Raw genomic sequence first — 24,707 nt, forward strand, 5'->3', positions numbered from 1 at the left:
GCTGGTACAGTACCTAACTTACCTTTTGTTGCTTACGCAGTACAGCATGTCAAGTATAAGATGAACTGTATCTTACCAAGAGCCTTGGGTTTTATATCTTTCTCCCAACTCTACCCTCCCTGTTTCTTTCCTCCTTCCTTCTCATCCTTTGTAATTTTTTTCCTCTTCAACTATCAGTCCTCTTTTGCTTTCAGATAGAAAACGGACTGTGACATCATAGTGCCTCATAATGTCCAGGGGGTTTTTCCCCTTGACCACAATTAAGCAGAGGTATTCCCAGCTAACTTATTTTTCAAGTGCTCATGGTATGTTTTCTGTTAGTGGAAGAAAAAAATGGAATCAGAAAAGAGATTTTAAAAAATAAAATAAAATAAAATTGCTTTGCCTTAACATTGGCTAGGCAGCCGTTTTATTTCTCCAGGCAGCACACTTACATTCTGGACGAAAAGGGAAAAGCTATTGAACAGGCCATTAGTTAATGCCTTGCATTTCCCCCACCACAGCTGTCCCAGGTAATATTGTATTTGGGTTGTGTAGTTATGTGTTTTGTCTGGCTTGCTGAAATAAAATTACTTCTGAGCATTGAAACTACACTATAAATTCTGGCTTGCCATTAGCAGCAGTAATTTTTCCTCCTTTTTCTTTGGCCCCCAGAGCTGCAAAAATAACCAACAACAAACAGATGGCAGAGTTCCCTGCCTAAGAAGATTTATGTATTCCTAAGGAATAACAAGTTTAAAGGAAGATTCACAGAGGGTTTTTTTTGTTCAGATAATTCAGCCATTCATTATTTCATACAGTGGAAATCTGTTCAATGCAAGGCCATTTATCCTAACAGTCTTTTGTATGGGCTAGTCATATCCTTTTATTGTGTTATGCATTCTGAAATATTGGATTTTTAATAATTTAAACATTTATCAGAGGTTTTTTTCCTCTTGTGCATTTGTAAGGTTTTCCTTTTGTTCCAGTCTTATTAATTGGGAGGTTACCCAATGGGAAGTGAAATATGAGATGTGTGCACAACACCATATGTGTATTGTGCTGTACTGCTTCTTGAAGTAGGACTACAAGAGAGCATATGCACTGTGTCAGGCCAAGGTGAAAAGAAAAGAGGAGCCTAATTTGAGAATACATTGGTGGTGAGCAAAGGGAATTCTCCATTTCTCCCATGTCCTGAAACATCCCCACCCCCAATCCACACACATCAAGCAAGAAAGAGGTTGAACTTCCAAGATAAGAACTGCTCTAACTGCAGTAGTTATGATAACTTTGTAGTAGGTAGAGGGAAGTGTGGGGGTTGTCAGAATGCTCTGTTGTTGCTGAAGTGCAGCATTTGAGGAGGTAAAGAGCGTACAGATAAAGACTGTTACATGATTGAAAATGGGATTTACTGTGCCATTGACACCAACTTTACTGAGTGGCACTTCAGCCATTGTTCTGCTCAGTTCAGACAACAGGGCAGTTAAAATGTGTTTTAGGTAGTGTACAGGGCCAAAAAAAAGCCTCTTGTGTAGTGACAAATTGTTACAAGCTTCAGTGAACACGTAATTATTTAAATGGAGCCACCAGGGATATGAATGTGACAACTATTTCTTCATCTATATGCCAGGGGAAAAAAAACAGTAAGCACGAGGGGATTTTTAAAAAAAACACAAGCATATCTTAAGAATTTACTCCATACAAGAGAGGGATTTTGTGCTGATGTTATTAGGATTATTTCTACAATGGTTTTATTCAAAATAGAGTTGCATTGTTGCTCAATATGACCTAATATTTGTTTTTGCAGATTGGATTTTTAATTAATTAATATTTAGTATTCCCAGTCGTCCCTGTTGTTTCCTTTGGTATTTTAAATCAAACAGATGCCACAAGTTCCACAGAAGATAGCTTTGCAATTCTACATCTTGTCACTTAAGCAGTCACTGTGTATAAAGCAGAGCACATTCACAATTTCTGCTGACACAGAGTAATTTAAACATAGGAGTTGCCAGGCTGGATCAAACCAGTGGTCTGTCTAGTACAGTGTCCTCTGTATGACAGTACCAGATGCTTCCGAAGAAAGTGCTTGGATTCCTTGACAATTATGAAACGAACTGCCATAGAAGAAGTTTTTCCTTTTCCCTTCCCCCCATCAGCTTTTATCCTGAAACACACGGGTTTATATCTCTTAGATAATTTTATCCTATTTAGAGTTAAATTGACCCAATAGTTTTTTTTTTTTTTAAAGAATAACACACATTTTTCATAAAACTTAAGCCCAATAAAAAATGTTTTCATGAGGTGGTTTTAAAATTCTAATGGAAAATGATTATTTGAACAATCAGTCCTATGGAGCCCTTGCATCTCAAATGTTTCAGCACTGTGCTTGTGCATGAGAATCAGAAAGTGACACTGAGGTCATTTTACCTTACAGGGTCTGTAGTTACTGTGCCATAGCTATGCCAGAATAGCCCCACAGTGTAGACGCAGCTTACTGTGACAGAGTGGGTTTTTCCATCTGTGTAGGAATGCCTCCTCCCTGAGTGTCAGTAGCTAGGTTGATGTCTTCCGTCAACCTGGCAGTGTCTACATTTGGGGTTAGGTTGACATACAATGCTCACAGGTGTGGATTTTTCACACCTCAAGTGCCATAGCTATGTCAGCCTACATTTTAAGTGTAGACCAGGCCTGATTTCCTTTGCACTTCCACAGACGCATAAAACGTTGACCAGAACTTCATCTCTCTCCTATTGCAAGGGACAGCCCTCATTATAGACCCAAGTTTTTTGTCCTACCCAGACCTAGCATTTTCTTTCTTTTATTGATTGTAAATTATTTACCTCAGAAATGCCAAATTATGAAAATGAGATCCTGGAAAACGGTGTTTGTGCTAAAGAAACTGAAGGGACACTGTCAAGTTAAAATCATACATATTTTTGTAATTGGCCAGGTGCTTGATACGGATAACAATTATGTTATTAAAAATTAGAAATTTTTTAGAAAATGAATATATTTTTCATTATGTTGCTATTTAGTTACATTTCCATTTTTCTGTTCTCTTACAATGAAAATGTGCCTCATATTTCTCATCAGTAACTCCTCTGGCTAATAAAGCAGCATTGCCAAGGGGCTTCCCAGGGGGTCTCACTTTTCTATAGGGATGAGGGATAATCTCCATTCCTCCACAGGAGAAAAAATGGGGCGTATTGTAAGGTTACAATTGGTGATCAGATTTAGAAAAGTTGTGGCCAGATGCTCACCAGCCTGTCAAATGATTTTCCCTATGCTGACTAGATTTTTCTGAGGATTTCGGACACTTCTTTTGATTTTTAACCCTGCTCCAGAGTCACTTAAAAAGCTTCACTGAGGTCATCATCTCCTGCTATGTGATACACCCTTCAACCCAGCCAGGGCCGCCTCCAGCTTTTTTGCCGCCCCAAGCAGCGAAGAGGTAAAAAAAAGAAACTGCGATCAGCAGCATTTCGGTGGCAGCTCAACGGCGCCACTTCATTCTGCTGCAGGTCCTTCGCGCCGACGGGGACTGAGGGACTTGCTGCCGAAGATCCAGACGTGCTGCTCCTTTACATTGGCCGCCCAAGCACCTGCTTCCTGCGCTGGTGCCTGGAGCTGGCCCTGAACCCAGCCCCTGTATATGCACATTGAAACTACTGCAGCTACTACAGTTCTTTTTCGAGTGCTTGCTCATATTCATTCCAATTAGGTGTGCGCGCGCCGCGTGCATGTTTGTCGGAAGATTTTTACCCTTGCAACACCTGGCGGGTCGGCAGGGTGTCCCCTGGCGTGGCACTGCTATGGCACCAGATATATACCCCTGCCGACCCATCCACTCCTCAGTTCCTTCTTACGGCCCGTGTCGGTCGTTGGAACAGTGGAGCGCGGCTTAGCTGATCTCCACTTCCCTAGCTATTCACCGTTCTAGTACTTACTGTATATATAGTTGTATAGTTATAGTTGTAGTTTATACTTTATTAACCTTTATTAACGTAGTTAGTGTATATACTTAGAGGGTTGGGGATTAGCCCCTTCCCCTCTCCCGGTGCCCAGGCCCTTGCCTGGTTCACCGGGCTTCAAACTGTGCTTGGCCTGCCGCCGGCCGATGCCAACGGGAGACCCGCACGACTCCTGCCTAAAGTGCCTGGGGGAATCCCATCTCACAGATAAGTGCAGGATTTGCAAATCATTTAAGCCGTGGACAAAAAAGGAGCGAGACTTTCGCCTGAAGCAGCTCTTAATGGAGGCAGCCCTCACTCCTCCAGCCTCGGCACCGAGTACCACACAGTCCATGCCGGGGAGAAGTGCCTCGTCGGCACCGGAGAGCGCTGGCACCGCCAAGACGCCCCGGCACCAGCCGTCACCAGCACAGAAGACAGCCCGGCTACGCTCCCTCTCCTCGCGTGCCAAGAAGGCCAAGGCTCCTGTGGCTCCAATACCCGTGCCGCAGTCAGAGCATCAGCCAAGACCGAGTCGCCCGGCACCAACAACTGCCGCGGCACCGGCGATCTCGGCACTGTTGATTCCGGCCATGCAAGAGCCGTCGAGTCCGGTGCGTGACAGGTCCCCGGCACATGCCTCGGTAGAGCTTCTCGTTCCCACCACGCCAGAGACCTTTTCAACGGCGAGGGAACTCATTGCTCTAACAGAGCCCACCCTCCCTCAACCGCGAGCACCGCCGGTGCGGGTTGTTGCGTCAGTGGGGAAGCCGGCCCTGGTCAGGCCACCTTCCATCGATGCCGCAGGCAGGCACCACTCGAGGTCGAGGTCTCACCAGCATTCCTGATCTTACCGCCGGTCCCAGTTCAGCGCCGCTCGCAGTCTCGGTACCGGTCCTCGGTACCGGTCGTACTCGTGGCACCGCTCAAGATCCCGCTCTCCAGACCAGTACTCCTTCCATTTGGCCTCTCCACCGCCTCGCGTGTGTTTACAAAGTGCATGGCGGTAATGGCCGCCTTTCTCCGTCATCGGCACATAAGCTTCTTTCCTTACCTAGACGACTGGTGGTTCGCGGGACATCCGAGGCCTAAGTCACCAGGGATATGGCCGCCATCACGAGCCTATTCGAGCAGTTGGGCCTCATGATCAATCTAGAGAAGTCTACTCTGGTACCCACTCAAAGAATAGAATTCATTGGAGCCATTCTAGACTCCAAGCTCGCAACAGCCTGCCTTCCGTTACCCCTGTTTCGGACGCTAGTCTCAGCCATAGAAAGCCTTCAAACTTTCCCGATGACCTCGGCCCGTACCTGCCTCAGCCTTCTCGGTCACATGGCTGCGTGCACTTTTGTAACCAAGAACGCCAAACTATGCCTGTATCCCCTCCAAGCCTGGCTTGCCTCAATTTACCGCCCAGGCAGGGACTCCATAGACATGGTCGTCACTGTTCCTCAAGCCATCTTAGGCTCCCTCAACTGGTGACTAATGCCTTCCCTGGTGTGCGCAGGGATGCCATTCCAACCGAGACAACCCTCAGTGTCCCTAACAACGAATGCCTTGTCTCTTGGCTAGGGGGCACACCTAGGTCATCGCCGCACGCAAGGCCTCTGGTCAGCTCAAGAGCTGTCCTTGCACATAAACGTCCGGGAGCTGAGAGCAGTCCGCCTCGCCTGCCAGACGTTCCAACAACATCTACAGGGCCGTTGTGTTCTAGTGCTTACGGACAACACAACAGCAATGCACTACATCAACAAGCAGGGCGGGACTCTATCCTCCCCCCTTCGTCAGGAGGCGATCCAACTGTGAGAATTTTGTATAGCCCACTCTATAACCTTATAGCGTCCTTTCTCCCAGGAGCCCGGAATACTCTGGCAGACCATCTCAGCAGATCCTTTCTCGCCCACGAGTGGTCGCTTCGCCCGGACATTGTTCACTCCGTCTTCCAGAAGTGGGGCTTTCCCCACATAGACCTGTTCGCTTCCCGCAACAACAGGAAGTGTCAGAGGTTCTGCTCCTTCCAGGGTCTCGCCCCAGGCTCAATATCGGACGCCTTCCTAATCTTGGGCGAACCACCTGCTTTACACCTTTCCACCCTTCCCGATGGTGCACAGGGTTCTCGTAAAACTTTGCAGGGACAGGGCTCGACTGATTTTGATAGCCCCTGCGTGGCCCCGGCAACACTGGTACACCACGTTACTGGACCACTCGATAGCCGACCCGATCCCCCTGCCCCTCCATCAGGACCTGATAACGCAGGACCACAGCAGGCTTCTCCACCCAGACCTGCAATCCCTCCACTTGACGGCATGGCTCCTGCATGGTTAACCCGATCGGAATTACGCTGCTCTGCCCCAGTACAAGAGATACTCCTGGGTAACAGGAAACCCTCCACCCGGTCTACTTTCTTAGCCAAGTGGAAACGATTCTCTTGCTGGTGTCACACGCGGGATGTTGCACCTACGGAGGTTTCCATCCCCACTATTTTGGATTACCTCTGGCATCTCAAACAACAGGGCCTCGAGCAGCTACATGGTCTTCGGTGCACACCTTTACCTCCCATTATGCTCTGGTCCAACAATCCAGAGACGATGCAGCCTTCGGCTTAGCAGTCTTGCATTCTGCAGTTTCTCACTCTGACCCCACCGCCTAGGTAAGGCTTGGGATTCACCTAATTGGAATGGATATGAGCAAGCACTCGAAGAAGAAAGACGGTTACTCACCTTTGTAACTGTTGTTCTTCGAGATGTGTTGCTCATATCCATTCCAAACCCACTCTCCTTCCCCACTGTCGGAGTAGCCGGCAAGAAGGAACTGAGGAGCAGAGGTCGGCAGGGTTATATATCCAGTGCAATAGCGGCACCACACCAGGGGGCTCCCTGCCGACCCGCTGGGTGTTGCTAGGGTAAAAATCTTCCGACGAACATGCACGCGGCGCACGCACACCTAATTGGAATGGATATGAGCAACACATCTCGAAGAACAACAGTTACAAAGGTGAGTAACCGTCTTTTTTCAGGGGACTATATGATTTGTAGAATTAATAACAGTGTATGGATCTGTTCACCTCTAGGCCCATATTGGTAGTGACTGTCATTTTGCAACTTGTATGACCCGATGTCTTGTCAGTTCTTAGTGGACAGATATCCACATCACAAAGTCATAGTTCACAGTCTCATCAGAGATTGAATGGTCACAAAGATTAGGGCCCAAAATCCTGCAAAGAATTCTGCTTAACTTCAATTAAACTACTCATGTAAGTAAAGTTGACAGGGCTGCTTATATGCACAGGTCTTTGCACTATCAGGACCTAGGTTATCTTTTCACCTATAGAGTGAGGTCTCCTCAGGCAAGGGTTTGAGGTACATTGGCAGTGCTGCTGTCCATGCTGTACCTCTTCTGTGGATGTGAAAAGTACTTGAGATTTCAGTCTGACATGAGCACTAAATTCACTTTTGTGTGTGTGCATGCTAGGGTTACCTAATCAGACGAACCCAAACACCCTTGCCCTGCCCCCTTTCTCACCTCTTCCCCGAGGCCCCGGCCCTGCCATGCTCCTTCTCCGAGGCCCCGCCCCACTCCATCCCCCCTTCTTCTGTCGCTTGCTCTCCCCTACCCTCACTCACTTTCACTAGGCTGGGGGTTGGGGTCCAGGCAGGGGTGTGGGCTCTGGCTGAGGCTAAAGGGATTGGAGTGTTGGGAGGGGGGGCTCCGGGCTCAGCCTGGGACAGAGGGTTGGAATGCAGGAGGGGGTGTGGGCTTTGAGAGGGATTTTGGGTGCAGGAGGGGGCTCAGGGCTAAGGCAGGGGGTGGGGGTGTGGCTGCGGCCAGGCAGCTCCCAAGTGGCAGCGCAGCCAGGCTAAGACAAGCTCCCTACCTGCCCTGGCCCTGCACCACTCCCAGTGGCTGGTGTGTCTCTGTGGTCCCTCGGGGGGCAGGGGGCTCCACACTCTACCTCTGCCTACAGGCATTCCTGGCTAGTGGGAGCTGCGGAGTCGGTGTTCAGGGCGGGGGTGGGACGCAGAACCCCCCTGAATCCCTCTAGGTGCTGGAGGGACTTGCTGGTCGCTTCCAGGAGCAGTGCAGAGCCAGGGCAGGCAGGGAGCAGCCTAAAATCTTCTGGTTTGGCTTCAGTAGCCTCTGGAAGATAGAGCCTGATTCCAGGAGACTCCCAGCAAAACTGGGAAGGTTGGCAACTAGGGTGACCAGATGTCCCAATTTTATAGGGACAGTCCCAATTTTGGGGTCTTTTTCTTATAATAGGCTCCTATTATCCCTCAGCCCCGTCCCGATTTTTCACATTTGCTGTCTGGTCACCCTACTGGCAACACTATATGCAAGGGGGAGAGAGAAAGAGGCCAAAATATTCTGTTTTGTAGAGTGTGATTTGTTATTGCACTAGCAATGAAGAGAAAAACAATGTTTGTATATTGCTGCTCTTACTGTATTTCACCATCTTCTGGAACTGATAGTCAACTTTTAGCAAAAAGAATACTTTGCTGCAGTTTTACTCATGTCACATACACCTTTGAGTACATTACATTCAGCATAGAATAGCTAATTCATACTCGCTTTATGAAATCATTCTAGCTCTACTATTCTTATAATAAAGTGAGAGGCTAGAACTTGAAACCTATTCACAGTAGACTGCAACACTTCTTTTGAGTCACAGATTTCCCTGTTATCCCCTGTTTTACTTTTTATCTGTTGGTCTGCATTTCAGATGCAGGATTATTAATATCTATACAGAAAGAGTTGATGTCTTAATTTAGCAGAGTTTTGTGACAGTGATGTTCTCCCACTGCTTGGAAAAGGGTCAAAATAGTGCCCCTAGTGTGACATTGTATTAGAAAGTGAAGGGATGTCTGTTGCAAATCATTGGGGAGTATTCTTGCAAGAAGTTAAAAAACAGCATTTCAGCAGAGGATGGAGAAGTACTTACAGAAGCTACAAGGAAACTAGAGAGTCTTACAATGAACATAGCAAAGCCCTTGCAGTTCCCATCACAAGGTAGATGAAACAATAATAAACACAGAACAAAGATTGTTAACCACTTTTCAGAGCACTTTATTAAATAAAAAGTTTGTCATAGTTGTCTTCAGCTCCTGACAATCCCTGTTACCAGCACATGTGGAATTGTCTTTAAGTACACTGCAAAGCAGATAAACTCAGAAAAGTTCAAAATAATTTACCATCCAAAATAATTTTTTTTAACTGAATTTTAAAATGCCTAATACAGTGGTAAGTTGCAGACTTGGGTCATTTGTTTTTTTATTAAACTATTAATTTATAAAATTTCAAAAAACAGGATTCATAATCATAACCTCTGATATAAACAGAATTACAAGAAAAGAATATTGAATAAATTTATAAAAGAAGGATTTAGTCATGTGATGTTCTACTGCAGAAATGTGGTTAGTGGTTAGCTGATTTTTACTTTCTGGTTTCAGCTTCTATGGCATGAAATTCTGTAACAGTTACATAGGTTAACATTATGTCAGTTTGAAACCAAATTATAGGAGCACATTTTATGCTTTCTTACATAAATGTGGTTTTTCTGTTCTTTGGTTGTTTTTTGGTTTGGTTTGGTTGGGTTTTTTTATTTTTTTTTTTGGTTGTGATGGTGTTGTTTTAGGGAAACAAACTTATTTTGAAGATTTGTAGGATTAAAAAAGTAAAAGTGTCAAGATACTGGTCCTCAACTCATTCTAGTCACAAGCTGCCCTGTTCTTTCAAGGGAGTTTAAGGGCAATACTGCATACAAATCAGATGTTTAATACAAGCCAGCTTCTCAGCATAATATTGCTTGGTTGTTTTGTTGAGGTTTCACACACATTCATAAAAATAACAGCGTTTTTAGCTGATCTCAATAGATATTTGCTGCAGCTGCATCATTTGAAAAAGGCTTTTTGTTCCAATTCTTAAAGTCTCTAAGTATTACAAGTAATTTTTTTAAAGTGTCTCAATTATGATTTCTGTGTTGTGATGTCTTTAAGGGGTTGATTGGGCTACAAATATGCTTTGGAAAAAAACAAGAAAACATGCCCATGAAAAACGCCGGTAGTTCTACACAGAATATTAAGCATACAGTTGTAAACTCACATGGCACATGGTTGGGTAGATTTTTTGGCAGACCCATAATCTCAACCTGCAGCGATGCTAAAGGTATTAGCAAATTAGCACTGCAAAGCTTGCCAGTTTATTCGCCAGAGTCCTGCTTGCTTTCTGACTGCTATAATTAAAACTAATTATTTTCTAAAACATAGTAATACATGAATATTTGCAATAATCATTTTGTAATGGACAATCTGTGAAGTATTTTTTAAAGCTTTCTCTGTCCCCCCTAAGATCCCTCCTGCTGTGTGTGTGTGCTGACTAGCCAACTTGCCATTTTGCAGAAAAGCAATCTGGTCCAACAACTATCAGGTTAATGTTATTTTTATTTAAAGAATGTGCCTTTCTAATTCTTATATTTTGTACATTTTTGCAAATCTAATTCCTCCACTTCTTGCTGCACTTTTATCTGTCCTTCCCCCTTCTGCTTTTCTTGAATCTCTAAAATAAAATGGTTTCTTATAGACAGTCCCAGTTTCTAGTGAATGCTGTGCACTTAGTTTTTCAGGCAGTGTCTAGCAGTGTTCTTTGGCCAATTTGCATTGATTGATGACATGTCATCTCTCAGAATCTGCTCTGTCACGTATTGTATGTATTCTTACCTCAAAATCTCTTCTTGCAGTCATATTAGAAATCCAGAAACTCAGCAGTACTGCTGCAGTAATAATATACTACCACTTGCATCTTCAAACACTGCACAAAAATTACTAACCTTCCATACACCCAACAAGGTGTCTGGTAAGTACTATCTGAACATGTAGGTTCTGAGTATTCACCTGTCATCCAACCTGACTTCTCAGGAGAGAAAAGTTGAATGCCCATTTCTCCCTTAGAGCTGATTTTACAGATGTGTGATTCAGTAGTGGGAGATGAATGTGTTGGAACCCCAAGGATTTTAGTACCTTAAATAAAAAAGCTCACCTAAACAGGAGTTCAAGTGCAGATAGTGAAGAGAAGTAGCAACATGATCTGCTAACCTCAAATCAAACAGGAGTATGACTAGAATTTTCACCCTTTTCCCAGCATTTACACAAGAACAATTTTCATACACAGTTTCGGCTTATGTTCTGCTCTAGATAAGTGAAAGATGTAACAGTTTCCGAAGAAGATTGTCATCTTCCTATTATATATAGCCCAGTCATTTTATTGGAAACAAAACTTGCCGGCAGCATTAAAATTTTATTTATACTTTGTAAAATGGTTTTGCTGTTTGATATTGGGTTTTCTTTGCCTTCTGTTTTTTTGTTTGTTTGGGTTTTTTTGTTTTTTTTTTTCTGCTTAATCTAAGAGACTTCCAGATTTCCAGGTGCTATAATAAAAGAAGGAGAGAGAAAGGCAGAAGACCTGTGCTTCATATGCCATCAGTTTTAACAGGAGGAAGCATTTTCTTGCAAAGCCAAACCTCTCATGCTAAACTGTTCTCCTGTTTTTGATTAGCACCTATGGGTCTTGCAGATATGATGACACCTGGTGAGTCCAAACTGCCCCTTCCTCTCAAGCAGATGGCAAAGAAGAAGGACCCTCACAGCCCGAGAGCAAGTCAAAGGTATTTCCTTCCTCTGCACGTGGTGTTGGTTCAGCCCAGCAGAAGTCCGCTATGTTGTCCTCCATTCTCTGGTTTTGGCCTACCGTCTTTTGTTCTTTCCTGCATGCCTTTTCCATTCATGTGCATTCTGTTTCTTTCTTTTCTTTCTTTGTTTTCCTCCATTGTGTGGATCTGAAAGTTACTAGTTCTTATGGCATTTTAACTTGCGGGGGCAAAGCAACCCACTCAAACCAGTTATGTGGGAATTTGGCTAAGCCAGGTGGTGGGAAAGGAGGGTCTTGCCTGGTTTCAATACTTGCAGCCATTTTTCTCTGCCTTCAGTTATAGCTTCCTGTTTTGGGCCGCCTCAGCAGCAGCAACATACTTTAATATTTTGCTTTCCTGCCTTATTTGATAAAATAAGGTGACAGCTTTTTTTTCTTTCTTTCATAAGGGGAAACCCATGCTTAGCATTCCATTTGAGCTTGAAGTAAGCATGGTGGCTTAGTGACTTTAGCCAAGCATCCAGCAATTTTCCAAATTATACTAATTAACAATGTTGTTTTAATACCTTTATATATATATATATATTTCTATATGTGTGTGTTTTCTGTATGTCTCTCTCTGTTATATATATATATTTTATATATAAAAAGAATTGGTCAGTCTGTTAAACTGGATGTTTTTTTTTGTTTTTGTTTTTAATAAAGTTTGCCCTGCCTTTGTCATATTATTATTTTTTTTATTCCTCTACCACAGGATAGCTACAGCTCTCAGGGTATTTCTCAGCCCCCAACCCCAGGCAACCTGCCAGTCCCTTCCCCAATGTCCCCAAGCTCTGGCTAGCATCTCCTCATTTCATGGAGATGAAAGTGATAGCATTAGCAGCCCAGGCTGGCCAAAGACTCCATCAAGCCCTGTAAGTGGCTCTGGTTTTTTGGGTTTTTTTGTAATTAATTATATTTAATGCTTGCTTGTTTGCTTTATAAATTCCTTTTTCTTCATAATTTATCACTAAAGGATTTTCTTTCTTATAATAATAGGGCCAAAGTTCAGCTCTCAGATACATGCGTACAACTCCCACTGGCTTAGCTTCTGTGGGACCTGAGCATGCCTATCAGAGAGCAAAATTTGACCCAGTAGTAATAAAAAGAGTAAAATTGAGTGCATTGTGTAGTTTACTGTCTGGTAATACAGCAGTTGTGTGAAGAAAGCATCCTTCCCATAATGCATCAGTTTACAGAGCATGCCAATTGTGTTGATAAGGACATTCCATTTCTTTTATTGGGTCCAAACTCCTTCACACAGCTGACTTCACAGTTTGTCCCACTGTTCATTAAGTATTACTATTTAAAAAATATATATTTTCTTCTCTATGGGTAGTAGGAACCGGCACAGTATAGATTACAGGCTCCGCACCACAAAAGGCGCCTCAGACAAGTCTGTCATTTACAGTTCCAACACATTTTTATTTCCAAATTTCATATGTAGAAAATATAAATTCTCAGGGCACCATCTGAAATAACATCAGCTGTGATTTGTTTCACTCAGTTAGTTGAAATGAACCAAAGGTTGGTGAAAAAGTTTAAGGGATGTGTCTTCTTAGAAAACTCCTTTTTTAGTATGAACAACGTGTAATCACAGTAGAGACAGGGTATGCAGAAAATCTGGATCCAGAACAGCATGAGACAGAACATTTAAATTAAGTATCATTTCCAGATGAGATGCAAAGTGCAAAAAATACAAAAAAAAGTGTGCAAACATAAGCATATATGGGGATCTAATATTTGACCATATTTGGCTTATTTCTTAAACTAGGAAAGTATATGTCATTCTTTTATTTAAAATATTACTTCACTCAAGCAAAATACTATATTATAGTTATTACGAAATATAATGCTCTTTTCCAGTGTTAATACATAGCTAACTTAGCAACTAGGCTTTAGTATTGCCTTAGGTTTCACAGTATAAATTGAAGAGCACATCTCAAGGCAAAAGCAATTTGGAGAGGGGAATAAGTCCTAACCAATCCAGAGCCTGGAAATACGACATCCCAGACAGGAGATGTTATTAATCACTCTTACATTGTTGCAGCAAATAGAGCCAGACATTAAAATTGTCCCCAAAAATGTTTATAGACTTCACATGGCAATTCAGAGTTACTTTTTGTTCCTCTGAGAAAGTAGTTAAGCTCATAGTGTTTTATCAGCAGAGACCGCTTTCTTCATGAAGGGTGACATTCTTGCTAGTGTAGAGGGTCCATACAAGACCTTCTGAACCACATTTAGTAGGCTCAGGTGGATTTTTAGAGTTTCTGTGCATGCCCTCTGCACTGGTGTGAATTTCACCTTAAAAGGCCTGAGGTGGTATGTACAAATATAAGCTCTGCAAGGGAGAACAGGGGAAATATAAGAATGAGATGCAGCACCTTAATTTTGATGTCCATATGTCATTGACTTTGAGTCTCAGAAGGCAGCTGGTGTTCCTTATGCCGTCCAAGTCCCATCCTGTGTTTATTTTAATAACATTTCTGAATGGACAATGCTATAAACTGGTGATGGGAAATTTTCTTTTCTTTTCTTTTAATGTTTTGCTTTTTTCTGGAAAATTAGAAAATATTTTGTCTATTGAATGTACATTCCTGAGCTCATTTTAACAATTTGTTAATAAACCACAGGGACCATCGTGAGCATATATGTATTGTTTCCACTTAAAATTAACAAAAAAAAATAGAATATATGTGTGAAGGAGGTGGGAGGCATTATGATTTTGCTTTCAGGTTAAACCTCCTGTTCCACATGCTCTTCTCTTCAAATACGATGTTACACCTCCTGTTCAGAGTTCTTAGCAATGATTCCATAGCTTCAGTTACCTTCTCAATACATAGTTCGAGTGATTAGAATGGTGCTGGTTTGGAGAACTATAGAATTATAGAAAAATAAGAGTTGTCAACCAGCTCTTTTTATCTGTGGAGGCCAGACTGTTGGATAACTTAGTGTACAGCTGATATTGACAACACTTGTCTGACTTTGAAATGATTGTTAGGATTCCCCATTCTTCACAGTAATATATGAAAATAGCCTGTGCTGGCTAATGTATTCATCAGATTATCCAAGTGCTAATGTTCTGATAGAGTTCTTGGCTCCAGGAGTGAGTGTGGGCAAGGGTGACCATAGTCTGTAGTTAGCTTTGCAGTACCCCTGCACCAGCAGAGTGGGTCATTTTGTTCAGTGATTCCTTTATGCAAGTGTGGAGGGAGGAGATGCAGAGAAGGGACTGTATAATGATATGTATTGTGGGATTCTCCAGCTGGATAGTTACAGTGGCATTGCTATACTGTAATCAGTTATGTAAAGAACAAAATGGCTTAAAAATTCATTAAAATAGCATATGAAAATGTGTGTGTGTCTCACTATGAGAGAGACTGTGAGCAGGGTCATTGTCACACAAATTAAAACAGTAGGGTTATGAACACCCTTAAAATGCTCTGAAATGTTCACTGTATATATCTACATATTACAGTAGAGCTAGTTGAATTTTTCCCACAGTGCTTTCAGTGAGAGATTTGCAATCTGTGGAATCCTTCAGGTAATCAGTAAAAATCTCCATGACTGTGCATTGTCTCTTGAAAGCACGAAAGAGTCTTTTGCAAGCAGCCTTTTGAGATTTCAGCCATGCGCAGTTGTGTCTGTATGTGTACTCTGTGTGTGCTTGTGCCTGCACATGTGGGTATATAATAAAAATAGGTCTTTATTATTATATAAATATTAACAAACTCTTAAAGTGGGATTTATCAGGCTGTGTTTTACACACACATACACAGATGCAAACAGAGATAATTACCTACAGCTAAAATCTGAAAGGAATTGTTGTAGGAGACAATGAACTATCAAGCAGATACCTTGGATTGCCTGAAGGATTCTTGCAGATTGACCATAGGAGGTGTGGTAGATTACTGCTCTCTGAGGCATCAGTGTATGTTTTGGTGCAATATAAATAATATACAAATTAAATATGGAAATGAGTTTGCTTCTTCTGATCTTGTTTCAAAAGCCACCACCCACTTTGGCATGACAGGATCTCTTCACAGGAAAGTCCTGGGGCTAGAGTAGCAGAGGTTAGGATTACAGGGAAATTGAAGCAAGGTGATAGAGCTAGGTATGACAAGTTTGCCTAAGCCCTGTTGGTTATTTTTATCAGACAGTAAATGCACTCACAAAGAAAAATGTAGGATATTTGTTATTATTCCAATATATTGCCTGGTACTCCCACTTTAATTAAGTTAGTAGTTATGCTGTAATAAATACCTATTTTCTACGGTTTAAAATTTACCTGCTCTAGGCTGAATCTGGCCATACAGGACTGCAGTTTGTGTTAGTGTTTGCACAAGCTTGTGTAAAGTCTGTCATTTTGCACATAGTAGTGCAGAAGAGAAAAAAAAATTACTTTTGGGAAAGGGTGTTGTTTTCCCCCAGTGCATTCTTCTAAAGTTAATGTTTCATTTTAAAAGAAAATTGCAGAGCACACAGAAGCACTTCTTACCTTCTGCGAGCTGTGAAAAGTTTTCGAATCCTACTGTCATTTTGGAGCCTGCTGCCATGTTACAGAAAAGCAACATAATTTGAGACAGAGATAGTATAAGAGCCCAGTATGAAAGACTGTAAACCAATTGACATTTTGCAGTGATACTGGTTTAAAAGAAGAAGAATTTTATAGTGTAAAACCTTTCATTTGAATATTAAACCTGAACTTTCTTCTACTGGTGAACTCGTATAAAAGCATAATAGAAACTAGTTTATTACCTCCTACATTAGATGTAAGTGGAGATAAAATTTGCTATATAAAACCTTGTATTTCCTGCCTAGACTATAGATAAAGATGTGTGTGATATCACAAATGTGAGACTGTGAAATTAATGCTGGTAAAAGGTAGAATCATTTTGTTCTTTACTTAAGTGGGTAGCACTGTAGCTCCACTCCGCTCTGCTATTCAGAGTTATATGCTCATCCCTAGGTTCCTAGCTGAGAATAAAATATTTAGGATTATGACTTGTCCACTTACTGTCCATCCTCTTTTTTAAATTTTCCTTTCCATTTTAATAATCTTCAAAGTAAAAACAGTTCACTGGTTAAATATTGTTTAAAAACACAGTGCTCCTAAATGCGTGGATGAAGCAATTTCCGTTACAGAACTGATATCAGAACCACATACAGAGTCGTTAAATTTGTGCTTTCGCAGCCTAATCCACGGGCCTTATGCCAGTGCACACGCCTCCCTCCATTTAAAACCAGTAAACCACATTCAGCCTTGGCTCCATTGACTTCCGGGAGAGTTGCAGCACAGCTGAATTTGGTTCACTGAATTCAATATTGCACCTTCTAACTTTAAAATGTGAAAGGTAATATTACATACATATCAATAGGAAGGATTATAACTGAAGAAATTAGAAATTCAGTTAGCAAAGTGGGGAGCTTTTCAGGAGCCAATTTATTTAATTAAAATTAATATCCATTCACTGGAAATAATAACAACAACAATGGAACTGCAGGGTCACATCCTCTTGGCTCTGATTCTCTTCCCTCCTGGCTCTTCCCCAACATTGTCAAGTTTCAGCCAGAGACCAGAGGGAGATTTGGAGCTCTTCAGATTTTCCAGCCCAAATTGTACAAGGCGATTGGTGGCAATGCGTTATGCGAGCTGTCATTGGCTTTCTGAACACCACAGTAATCAACAGGCTAAAGTCATTGAAAGCTGCATGTCGCCACATTACATGTTGCATCGTGCCACAGTGCCAAGCCCTGTTCAGAACCATGTGATCAACAGAAGGCTCATTCTGTACTTATCCCAAAGTACATTTGGGAATTTTCTTTAGAGCTGATCAGTCAAACTTTTTTTTTGTGTGCTTATTTTTAAATATTTTAGCCTAAAAGGCAAAAAGAAAAAAATGGAGAAAAGTTAAGCAGGGGAAGGGCAATGGGTGGACAAGGATGGTGAAGTGTGTTTACCACAGCCGTGGCCACACCTCTGGTATGTTATATATACAGAATACATTTCCTTCTCCATAATATCATGTGAATATCACCTTCCCACATAGCTTGGTGTCCAGATGTCCTGATCATGTCTAATTCTGAATAACCCCAAGTTCACTAGGGGGCAAATCATCTCCCCTCCTCTGTAGGAGCAGAGAGCCCTCTTGCAGCAGAACCCAGAGCATTTATACTGTGTGTAAGGGGGACACTACTTGAGAGAGCTACACATGAGTGGGATGCAATCCCTGTGAGTCACAGAGCCCAGCTCACAGGGGTCTCTGCTTGCATAGCAAGGTGTGGAGAAAGGCTCCAGAGCAGGCGGGTGGATTCACTTCTACGCAGATCCACCTGCTGTTTCCTCTCCCTTCCCTTGTAAGGAAGGGGAGGGAGATGAGGAATGCTGAGGTTTTGCTAGCATTAAAATTAGAGGAGTAGCCACATAATGGTTCCATTCTTACTACTCAACAGAGGAAGAACTAATTTTCCCCCCACCCTCCACTTTTGTGGATTTTCCTATTGCCTGGTCCTGCTACTTGGAATGGGCTCTTCTTCTGTTTATACCCCCAGTTTTCACCAGTGTGCTATGTATGTTCTTTCTCCATACTCCGAATACATGTGATCGATATACTCTGTGGTTCTCTTTCACCTTTGCAAATGAAGAGAGTGGTTGCTCAGGACCAGTACTCAAATTGGCTGGTATGAGAAAATGACAGTAGGCTTCCTCATCTGCGTTTTTGGGGGGTTTTTAGCCAGGCGTGCTTGGAAGAGTAGGTAAGACATAATCACCTACCCCTGTCCAATTCCAACGCTGCTCACAGAGCAGGTTGGTTGTCCTAGCTTCTGCTCTGAGCTGTTTCTTCAGAAATTCCTCTTCTGATGGAGCATTTTGGTGCGTGCTTTCTTTCAGGGTGTTCTTTGTGTTACACAAGTTGTTCAGAAGAGGCTGATTTTAATGTAGCTTCGTTTAAAATTGTGAAGCGCTTTGAGATCTGCGGATGAAAAGCTCTATGTAAAAAACTAGATATTTTTAAATGACTTGAGGCATCATCAGAAACTTGCCTTCTGGGATCCAAAGCTCAGATCAATGAAAGAACCTTAAGAAAATAATGAAAATGGGGAGTTTGGGCCCTTTATTTAAAATCATGTAACTTGCAGTATATGGCCAGAACGTACTGTTTGTGCCAGAACTAGTAGCCTTCATTCCTGACTGTTGTGTAATAGCTTTAGTTTGTTTGACATCTTCTCTTTTTCAATGTTGTGAGTATCTTACTTTCTTTTCCCTTCCCTTCCCACCCTTCCCCCAACTCTTTTTTTTTCTTTTTGTGCTCTAGAAATCAAGTTCCTCCACCACAACTGGAGAAAAGATCACAAAAGTCTATGAGCTGGGAAATGAGCCAGAGCGCAAGATGTGGGTGGATCGATACCTCACCTTCATGGAAGAAAGGGGCACGCCTGTGGCCAGTCTGCCAGCTGTAGGCAAGAAGCCACTCGACCTCTTCAGGCTTTATGTCTGTGTCAAAGAGATTGGAGGTTTAGCACAGGTGAGCGGAAGTGGATGAAACTAGACTGTCCAAAAACTTAGCCCTGCATTCCTCCTAGAATATTTTCTGCTTGTTGCAGCATTACAAATTCTTCCCTGAAAACAAGGGGGAAAAGACATGGAAGTTTCAGTGTAACTAATGTTTGAGGGTAAGTAAGCTCATGTGTAAATCTAACCCAGACTAGCCTGCCATGCACTAATTGACCATGTGGATCCTGCTGCTGCATACTAAAAGCTCTGTAGTATGCTTTGATCTACTCCTGTTTCAAAGCTGTTTGAACTTTTAGTGCGCAGTGGCAAGGTCCACACGGGCGCTTAGTTTGGGGTAGATTTACACCCCAGCTTGCCATGAACTCAGGGTTTACGTACACAAGCCTTGAGGTTCATTTTGGACCCCACAAGTTCTCTCATAGTGCACAGTGTCAAGGGAGGTTAGGCTGCTGTGCGATCAAAGGCACTCTAGTAGTGCTAAGAGAGAATCAGAAGAGAAGGCATTGGATTAAAGAGAAGGGTTAGAAACGTGAAAGAAGATCAAAACAGGTGATGGAAAACAGCTGTTCTAGAGATGGAAGAAAACAGAGCGCCTGAAATCCATCCATCTCAGGCAGGGAAGTGCCTCTAGGAAAAGTCAGTTCAAATCTCTTAGGAAGTGGCAGGAGTATGTAATTTGCAAGCAGTGTCTGTCCCAAACCGTTCTTCTTCCCTCTGTATGTTTAGATTGTACACTCAGCTGGGAAGAGACTGTGTTTTCCTCTATGTTTGGAAAATACTTAGCACATGCTTTGCATTGTTTCAATCTATATAAATATAATAATAATCAATAATGGGGAAACCTACCTTAAAGGCAGGAAGGTAGACTGGGGAAGAGGCTGCAAGTAAAAAAGATGTTGGTAGAAATCAGAGATACAGATTGCTGCACTGAACCTTGTCTTTCCCACCGAGAGTAAATATGAGGCCTGGATGTCACAGATGAGAGAATATGAGGTTTGCGTTGCTGGCCCAGGCCTGCTGTGTGCTGAATGCTTCCTGTGAGATGGTGAGAGCTCACAACTCGAACTGAATTAAGGGGAATTGAGGGTGATCAGCACTTTGCAGGATCAGGCTCTAAATTTTGAGTTAGATGTAACTAAAATACACATGATCGCTACACTAAAACACACAATCTGAAAACAGAAATATGTTGTATTGAATTGGGCCCATGGAAAGTGAGCCCCTGGTAATGCTCCCACCTAGCCAGTTCTGGAAACCCACTTCCAACAGTGATTACTGCTGATTTTAACAGTAGTACTCTACATAGCATGATATAGCATATTGAATTAGACCATGGTCATTCAAGTCCAGTGATGCTAACTGACGCCGCAGAGAAAGGTAGAAAAATCTAATGTATTGCACCTTTCCACTTGTTAAATGTTGTCCATGGATGAAAGGTGGGATTCCATTCTGACTTGTGCAATGACCAGCTGATGTGTGCCCCGGAGTTTCCCTGAACTTGCAAACTTTATTATTGGTCATAACACTCCGCAGCCCTCTTTTTAAGTCTAGCTACAGCATTTGACTCGGTGTCTAGAGGGGCTCAGATGCTTCTACACAATTGGTTAATATTAAACCATTAAATATAGGACAAGTGGGAGTTGAAATTTGAAATCCTAAAAAGGCCTGCGTTTGTTTATAACAAGGGTCATTTCTTATTTATTTTTCTAAAAAACACATTTTGGGCCCAAGCTTACTTTCCAGTATGGACCAACCTGTATTACCAGTGAGGAGATGCTGTCCCACTCAGATACAGTTTTGAAAGGAACTTGATTTATAGGTTTGTAGGCCACAAAAGTTGATCGTTCAGTGTGGGCATGTTAACATGTATTCTTTGGTTAGGGCTACAGAGAAATGTACATGTTCGTCTAATGAGATTTATTTAAATATAGTTGGATGGTGCCCACCTGAAAAGCATAGTTGCCCCTACCACTTCTCTCCATGTTTCATGATCTCTGCCCAGTGAGTGAGAGGCTGTAGATGTGCAGCAATGGTGCGTATTTATCCTCCTGAAGCATTGCATTTCAGGGTACCCCAAATAGCGCTTTGCTTCCCTCTTCCAAAGCCTGGGTAGACCTGCTGTTGGCAGCCTCACTTTATATGTCAATACACTGGACATTTGGGCACTGAGTACTTCTGCGTGCATTATGCAGGGTGTTTGTTGTATACCACATAGTGTGAAGTAAATGGGCAAAAATGGGCTGTGTGATTGGGGGTTTAAGTCTCAAAAGTGCCAGTTTATGAAAATCACTTTCTCTTTGACCCCCGGATTGCTGCCAGATGTACCTGGAATACACAGAGAAAATAAAACTTCACTCAGCCATGCCAGTCTGCTTGTAATTAACTCTTTTGCCAAGAGAACCATCCTATCTGGCAGCTGTGAAGGGGTTATTGAACACAAAGATAAAAACTATATAAATATCTCCTTGGCTGGCATATAGGGTTGGCAACAGATGTGACCAGTAATAAACTTTGTAGCTATTTAAGCTAAAATAGGGTGATAAAATCCATGCTTCAGATGTAAACTTGATCATTATAGCATTCAAGAAGTAAGCTCCCCCTTCCTCCCCCTCCCCCCAGGATATAATCTTAAGAGACTCTGAGCTCTTCAACTTCCATTTACCTTCAGTGATGCTCAGCACCTCATAGGATCATACCCAGCACTGCCCATCTAGCTGATGCCACTTGGGGCATTTTCACCGTTGTTAAAGGAAAAATACTGGTAGAGGCACTGCTGGACCAATGGTCTGATCTGGTGTGGCAAATCCAGTGTGCCTCAACCTAAGAGCATAGTTTGACAGGCCCTTTCAGTACTCTGGCATACGAAACACAAACAAGGCTCACACCAGTGGCATGCTTGTATCAGCAGAGCTGTATACAGAACATTACTGCATTGTCCCAAGGTGTTTGAAGTCTGCCTTAATTAATAAGGGGCCTCACTTGACTCTGCATCTCCTGTTGCAACGGGATCATTGATCAATCCCACAGAAGCCTTAAAGTGAAAGGATTTGAACCAGAAATTACAGGCTAAACTAGCTAACAGCTGGTGGCTGTTCTGGAGGAAATGTTTTTCATATCAGTGCTGAAACACTTAACTGCAGAATAACATGTTATTGCTTTTTAAATTAGTTTTAGAAGCTGCTTTTTTTAATTAGGATAGGGTGTGTGTGGTGTCAGAGAGAGAGTCAGTGAGTGTGTATTTGAATGGAGATAAATAGCTACCTGAACAGCACAAGCTTGAAGAGTGCAAGGCATTTAAAAGATGCACCTGCAGAAGACTCTCAACAAGCTTTTTATGTAGCTATCAGCAGGTTCCTTAATGGTTTTATAACTGTAAATGCTGTCTGTGCACTACTGAGGGGGGAGTAAGTGAGCATTAGTTAAAAGAGGCAAATAAAAAAGTAAACCAAGACATTAAGTGTTTCTTTTTCCCTTGGCTTTAAACAAGCGCCTTGCGCAAACCAATACTTTCTGCCATTTATTTGCTAGTTAATAAAACAAGAAGTGGCGTGAGTTGGCAACCAACCTGAATGTTGGCACTTCCAGCAGCGCCGCCAGCTCCCTGAAAAAACAGTATATTCAGTACCTGTTTGCCTTTGAGTGTAAGATAGAACGAGGGGAGGAGCCCCCTCCAGAAGTCTTCAGCACTGGAGATACTAAGAAACAAGCTAAGATTCAGCCGCCATCTCCTGGTAAGTAGAAGAACTACAGTCCCTTACACAATAATGCACTAGACAGCATCCTGCATCTCTCAAATCTCCAGTCCAAGCAAACATTTTGGAAAGCATCCCCTTGCTAAACTTAGATAAGCTAGCTACAAAAATACTCCTTGGGGATCCTATTTGTGTTCTGAACTGGTTACAAGACAGTGTGAAAATTAACTCTAAGGAGTAAACTGCAGAGATGCGTATATGCCCACACATCTTTAAGCATTTCTTTGTGTCTCTCTGAAAATACAAGCATTCTAACGATCAAACTGTTACATGGAAACAATAACAGCAGTGTTCTACAGGGATGTTCCATCCCTTGCATTTGGTCTCTGTAAGACACTCAGATACCTAGGAATAAATAAATAAAGTAAGGAAGGGCTGGATTCTCCCATCCACACTTCAACTATGGAAATCTGGAGCCAAATTCCAATGGGCCTGCTGGCAAGTAAAAGAAACTACTCAGTGTGAGTAAGGATGGCAGCTGTTGCCCAATAAATGGAACTCAGCCTGCTGCTCCACTACTGTTATTTTGAAATGCCTGGCAAACGGAGAGAGTTGCAAGACTAGAGAACACCCATAGTACAGTATCAAGCTTTGTCGTTTATAGACTACACTCACTTTCCTCTGCCATTGTTGCTAATTCCCGTGTATTAGATTGAGTGCTAGCAGCACTGTCTGTATCCTATTGGCAGGCTGTAGAGGGCACTGCAGTTGAAATGGTTGATTTTGTTTAATGAATCTTCATGTGCAGTATGGTGCTTTGAAGTAGTCAGGAGAGTGAGATTTGGTTTTTTCTGCCTACATTCAACTCAAGACTCGTAAAATGACAACCATGATTTGACATTCAAGCTAGAGAAAGCTATAGGAGTAACATGTTAAGCATGTGAAAGAATAAATAGAAGGTTTTGTTGCCTTTTGGAGTATTTAACCCTCTTGGCTTCAGGCAGAAGATTGAAAAGAGGACTTATAATTGGTGTGGCACTATTTCTGTCTGCATGGAATTACAGAAGGGCAAAGACCTTTGTAAGTGCGAATCAGAAAGATGGGATTCTCAGACTCCCTCCTGGTGTAGAGTACTTTTAATACACAATAATCTCATAGATACATAGTGGAATGGGGGGCATTCACTATTACACAGGCCACCTTCCTCTCGTTAGCACATAGTGTCATCCCTGTGAAAGCGACAACAGTTGCTTACATAGAAGTGTGAATTTAGGAAAGTATTAATATAACTTGATTTCTTTTAGCAGCTGGAAATAAGGAGAAGAGCCAGGAACCATCTGTGTCCCTTAGTTTGTGACCTTCTGTCCATAGATATTAGAAATAGCAATGACCTATTAAGTCATGCAGTTACATTCAGTTGCCAGGTAGGGTTATTTCTTGTGATGCCTCACTCTGGTGCTTTGTCCAGTATTGTAAATGTCTCCAGTGATAGGGCTTAAATTGCTTCCTGTTAGAGACATTTCATAGTCTAATAGAATTCAGTGTTATGAATATTTTTCTGATATTCAGTTCAAATTTACCTTCCATCACTACTGTGTTCACCCCGTATAACACCCTAAATGTTTATACCTTACAAATACTAAGGTTATCGTACCCAACAATAGGTATTTAATGTATCAAGCAAGCATGTTACTCTGAAAAACAAGTTTAGGAGGGGGAAAGGCCAACGTATTATAAACAAGAACAGCAGTCAGAGTATTTAACTCCCTAGAGGGAGTTTAGATTAGCCAGCACATGCACTCTTATTAAAAATTGAAAGCTGTTGGATTTGGCTGCATCACCTGCAGCAAGGACCAGTAAATGGAACTGAAACCATTAGACTCATTAGGA

The 24,707-nt window shown here is 42.3% G+C and overlaps 1 protein-coding gene across 1 annotated transcript in view; it reads left to right on the top strand.

Moving 5' to 3' along the window:
* Window positions 1-24,707, top strand: part of ARID1B (AT-rich interaction domain 1B) — a 441,148-nt gene that overhangs the window by 379,157 nt on the left and 37,284 nt on the right. The window contains 6 exon segments of the mRNA XM_030556641.1: window positions 11,478-11,537; window positions 11,540-11,586; window positions 12,325-12,405; window positions 12,407-12,484; window positions 18,926-19,142; window positions 22,659-22,856. Coding sequence (XP_030412501.1) covers window positions 11,478-11,537; window positions 11,540-11,586; window positions 12,325-12,405; window positions 12,407-12,484; window positions 18,926-19,142; window positions 22,659-22,856 — 681 coding nt within the window.

The sequence above is a fragment of the Gopherus evgoodei genome, chromosome 3, assembly GCF_007399415.2.
Source record: "Gopherus evgoodei ecotype Sinaloan lineage chromosome 3, rGopEvg1_v1.p, whole genome shotgun sequence".
NCBI classification, from domain to species: domain Eukaryota; kingdom Metazoa; phylum Chordata; order Testudines; family Testudinidae; genus Gopherus; species Gopherus evgoodei.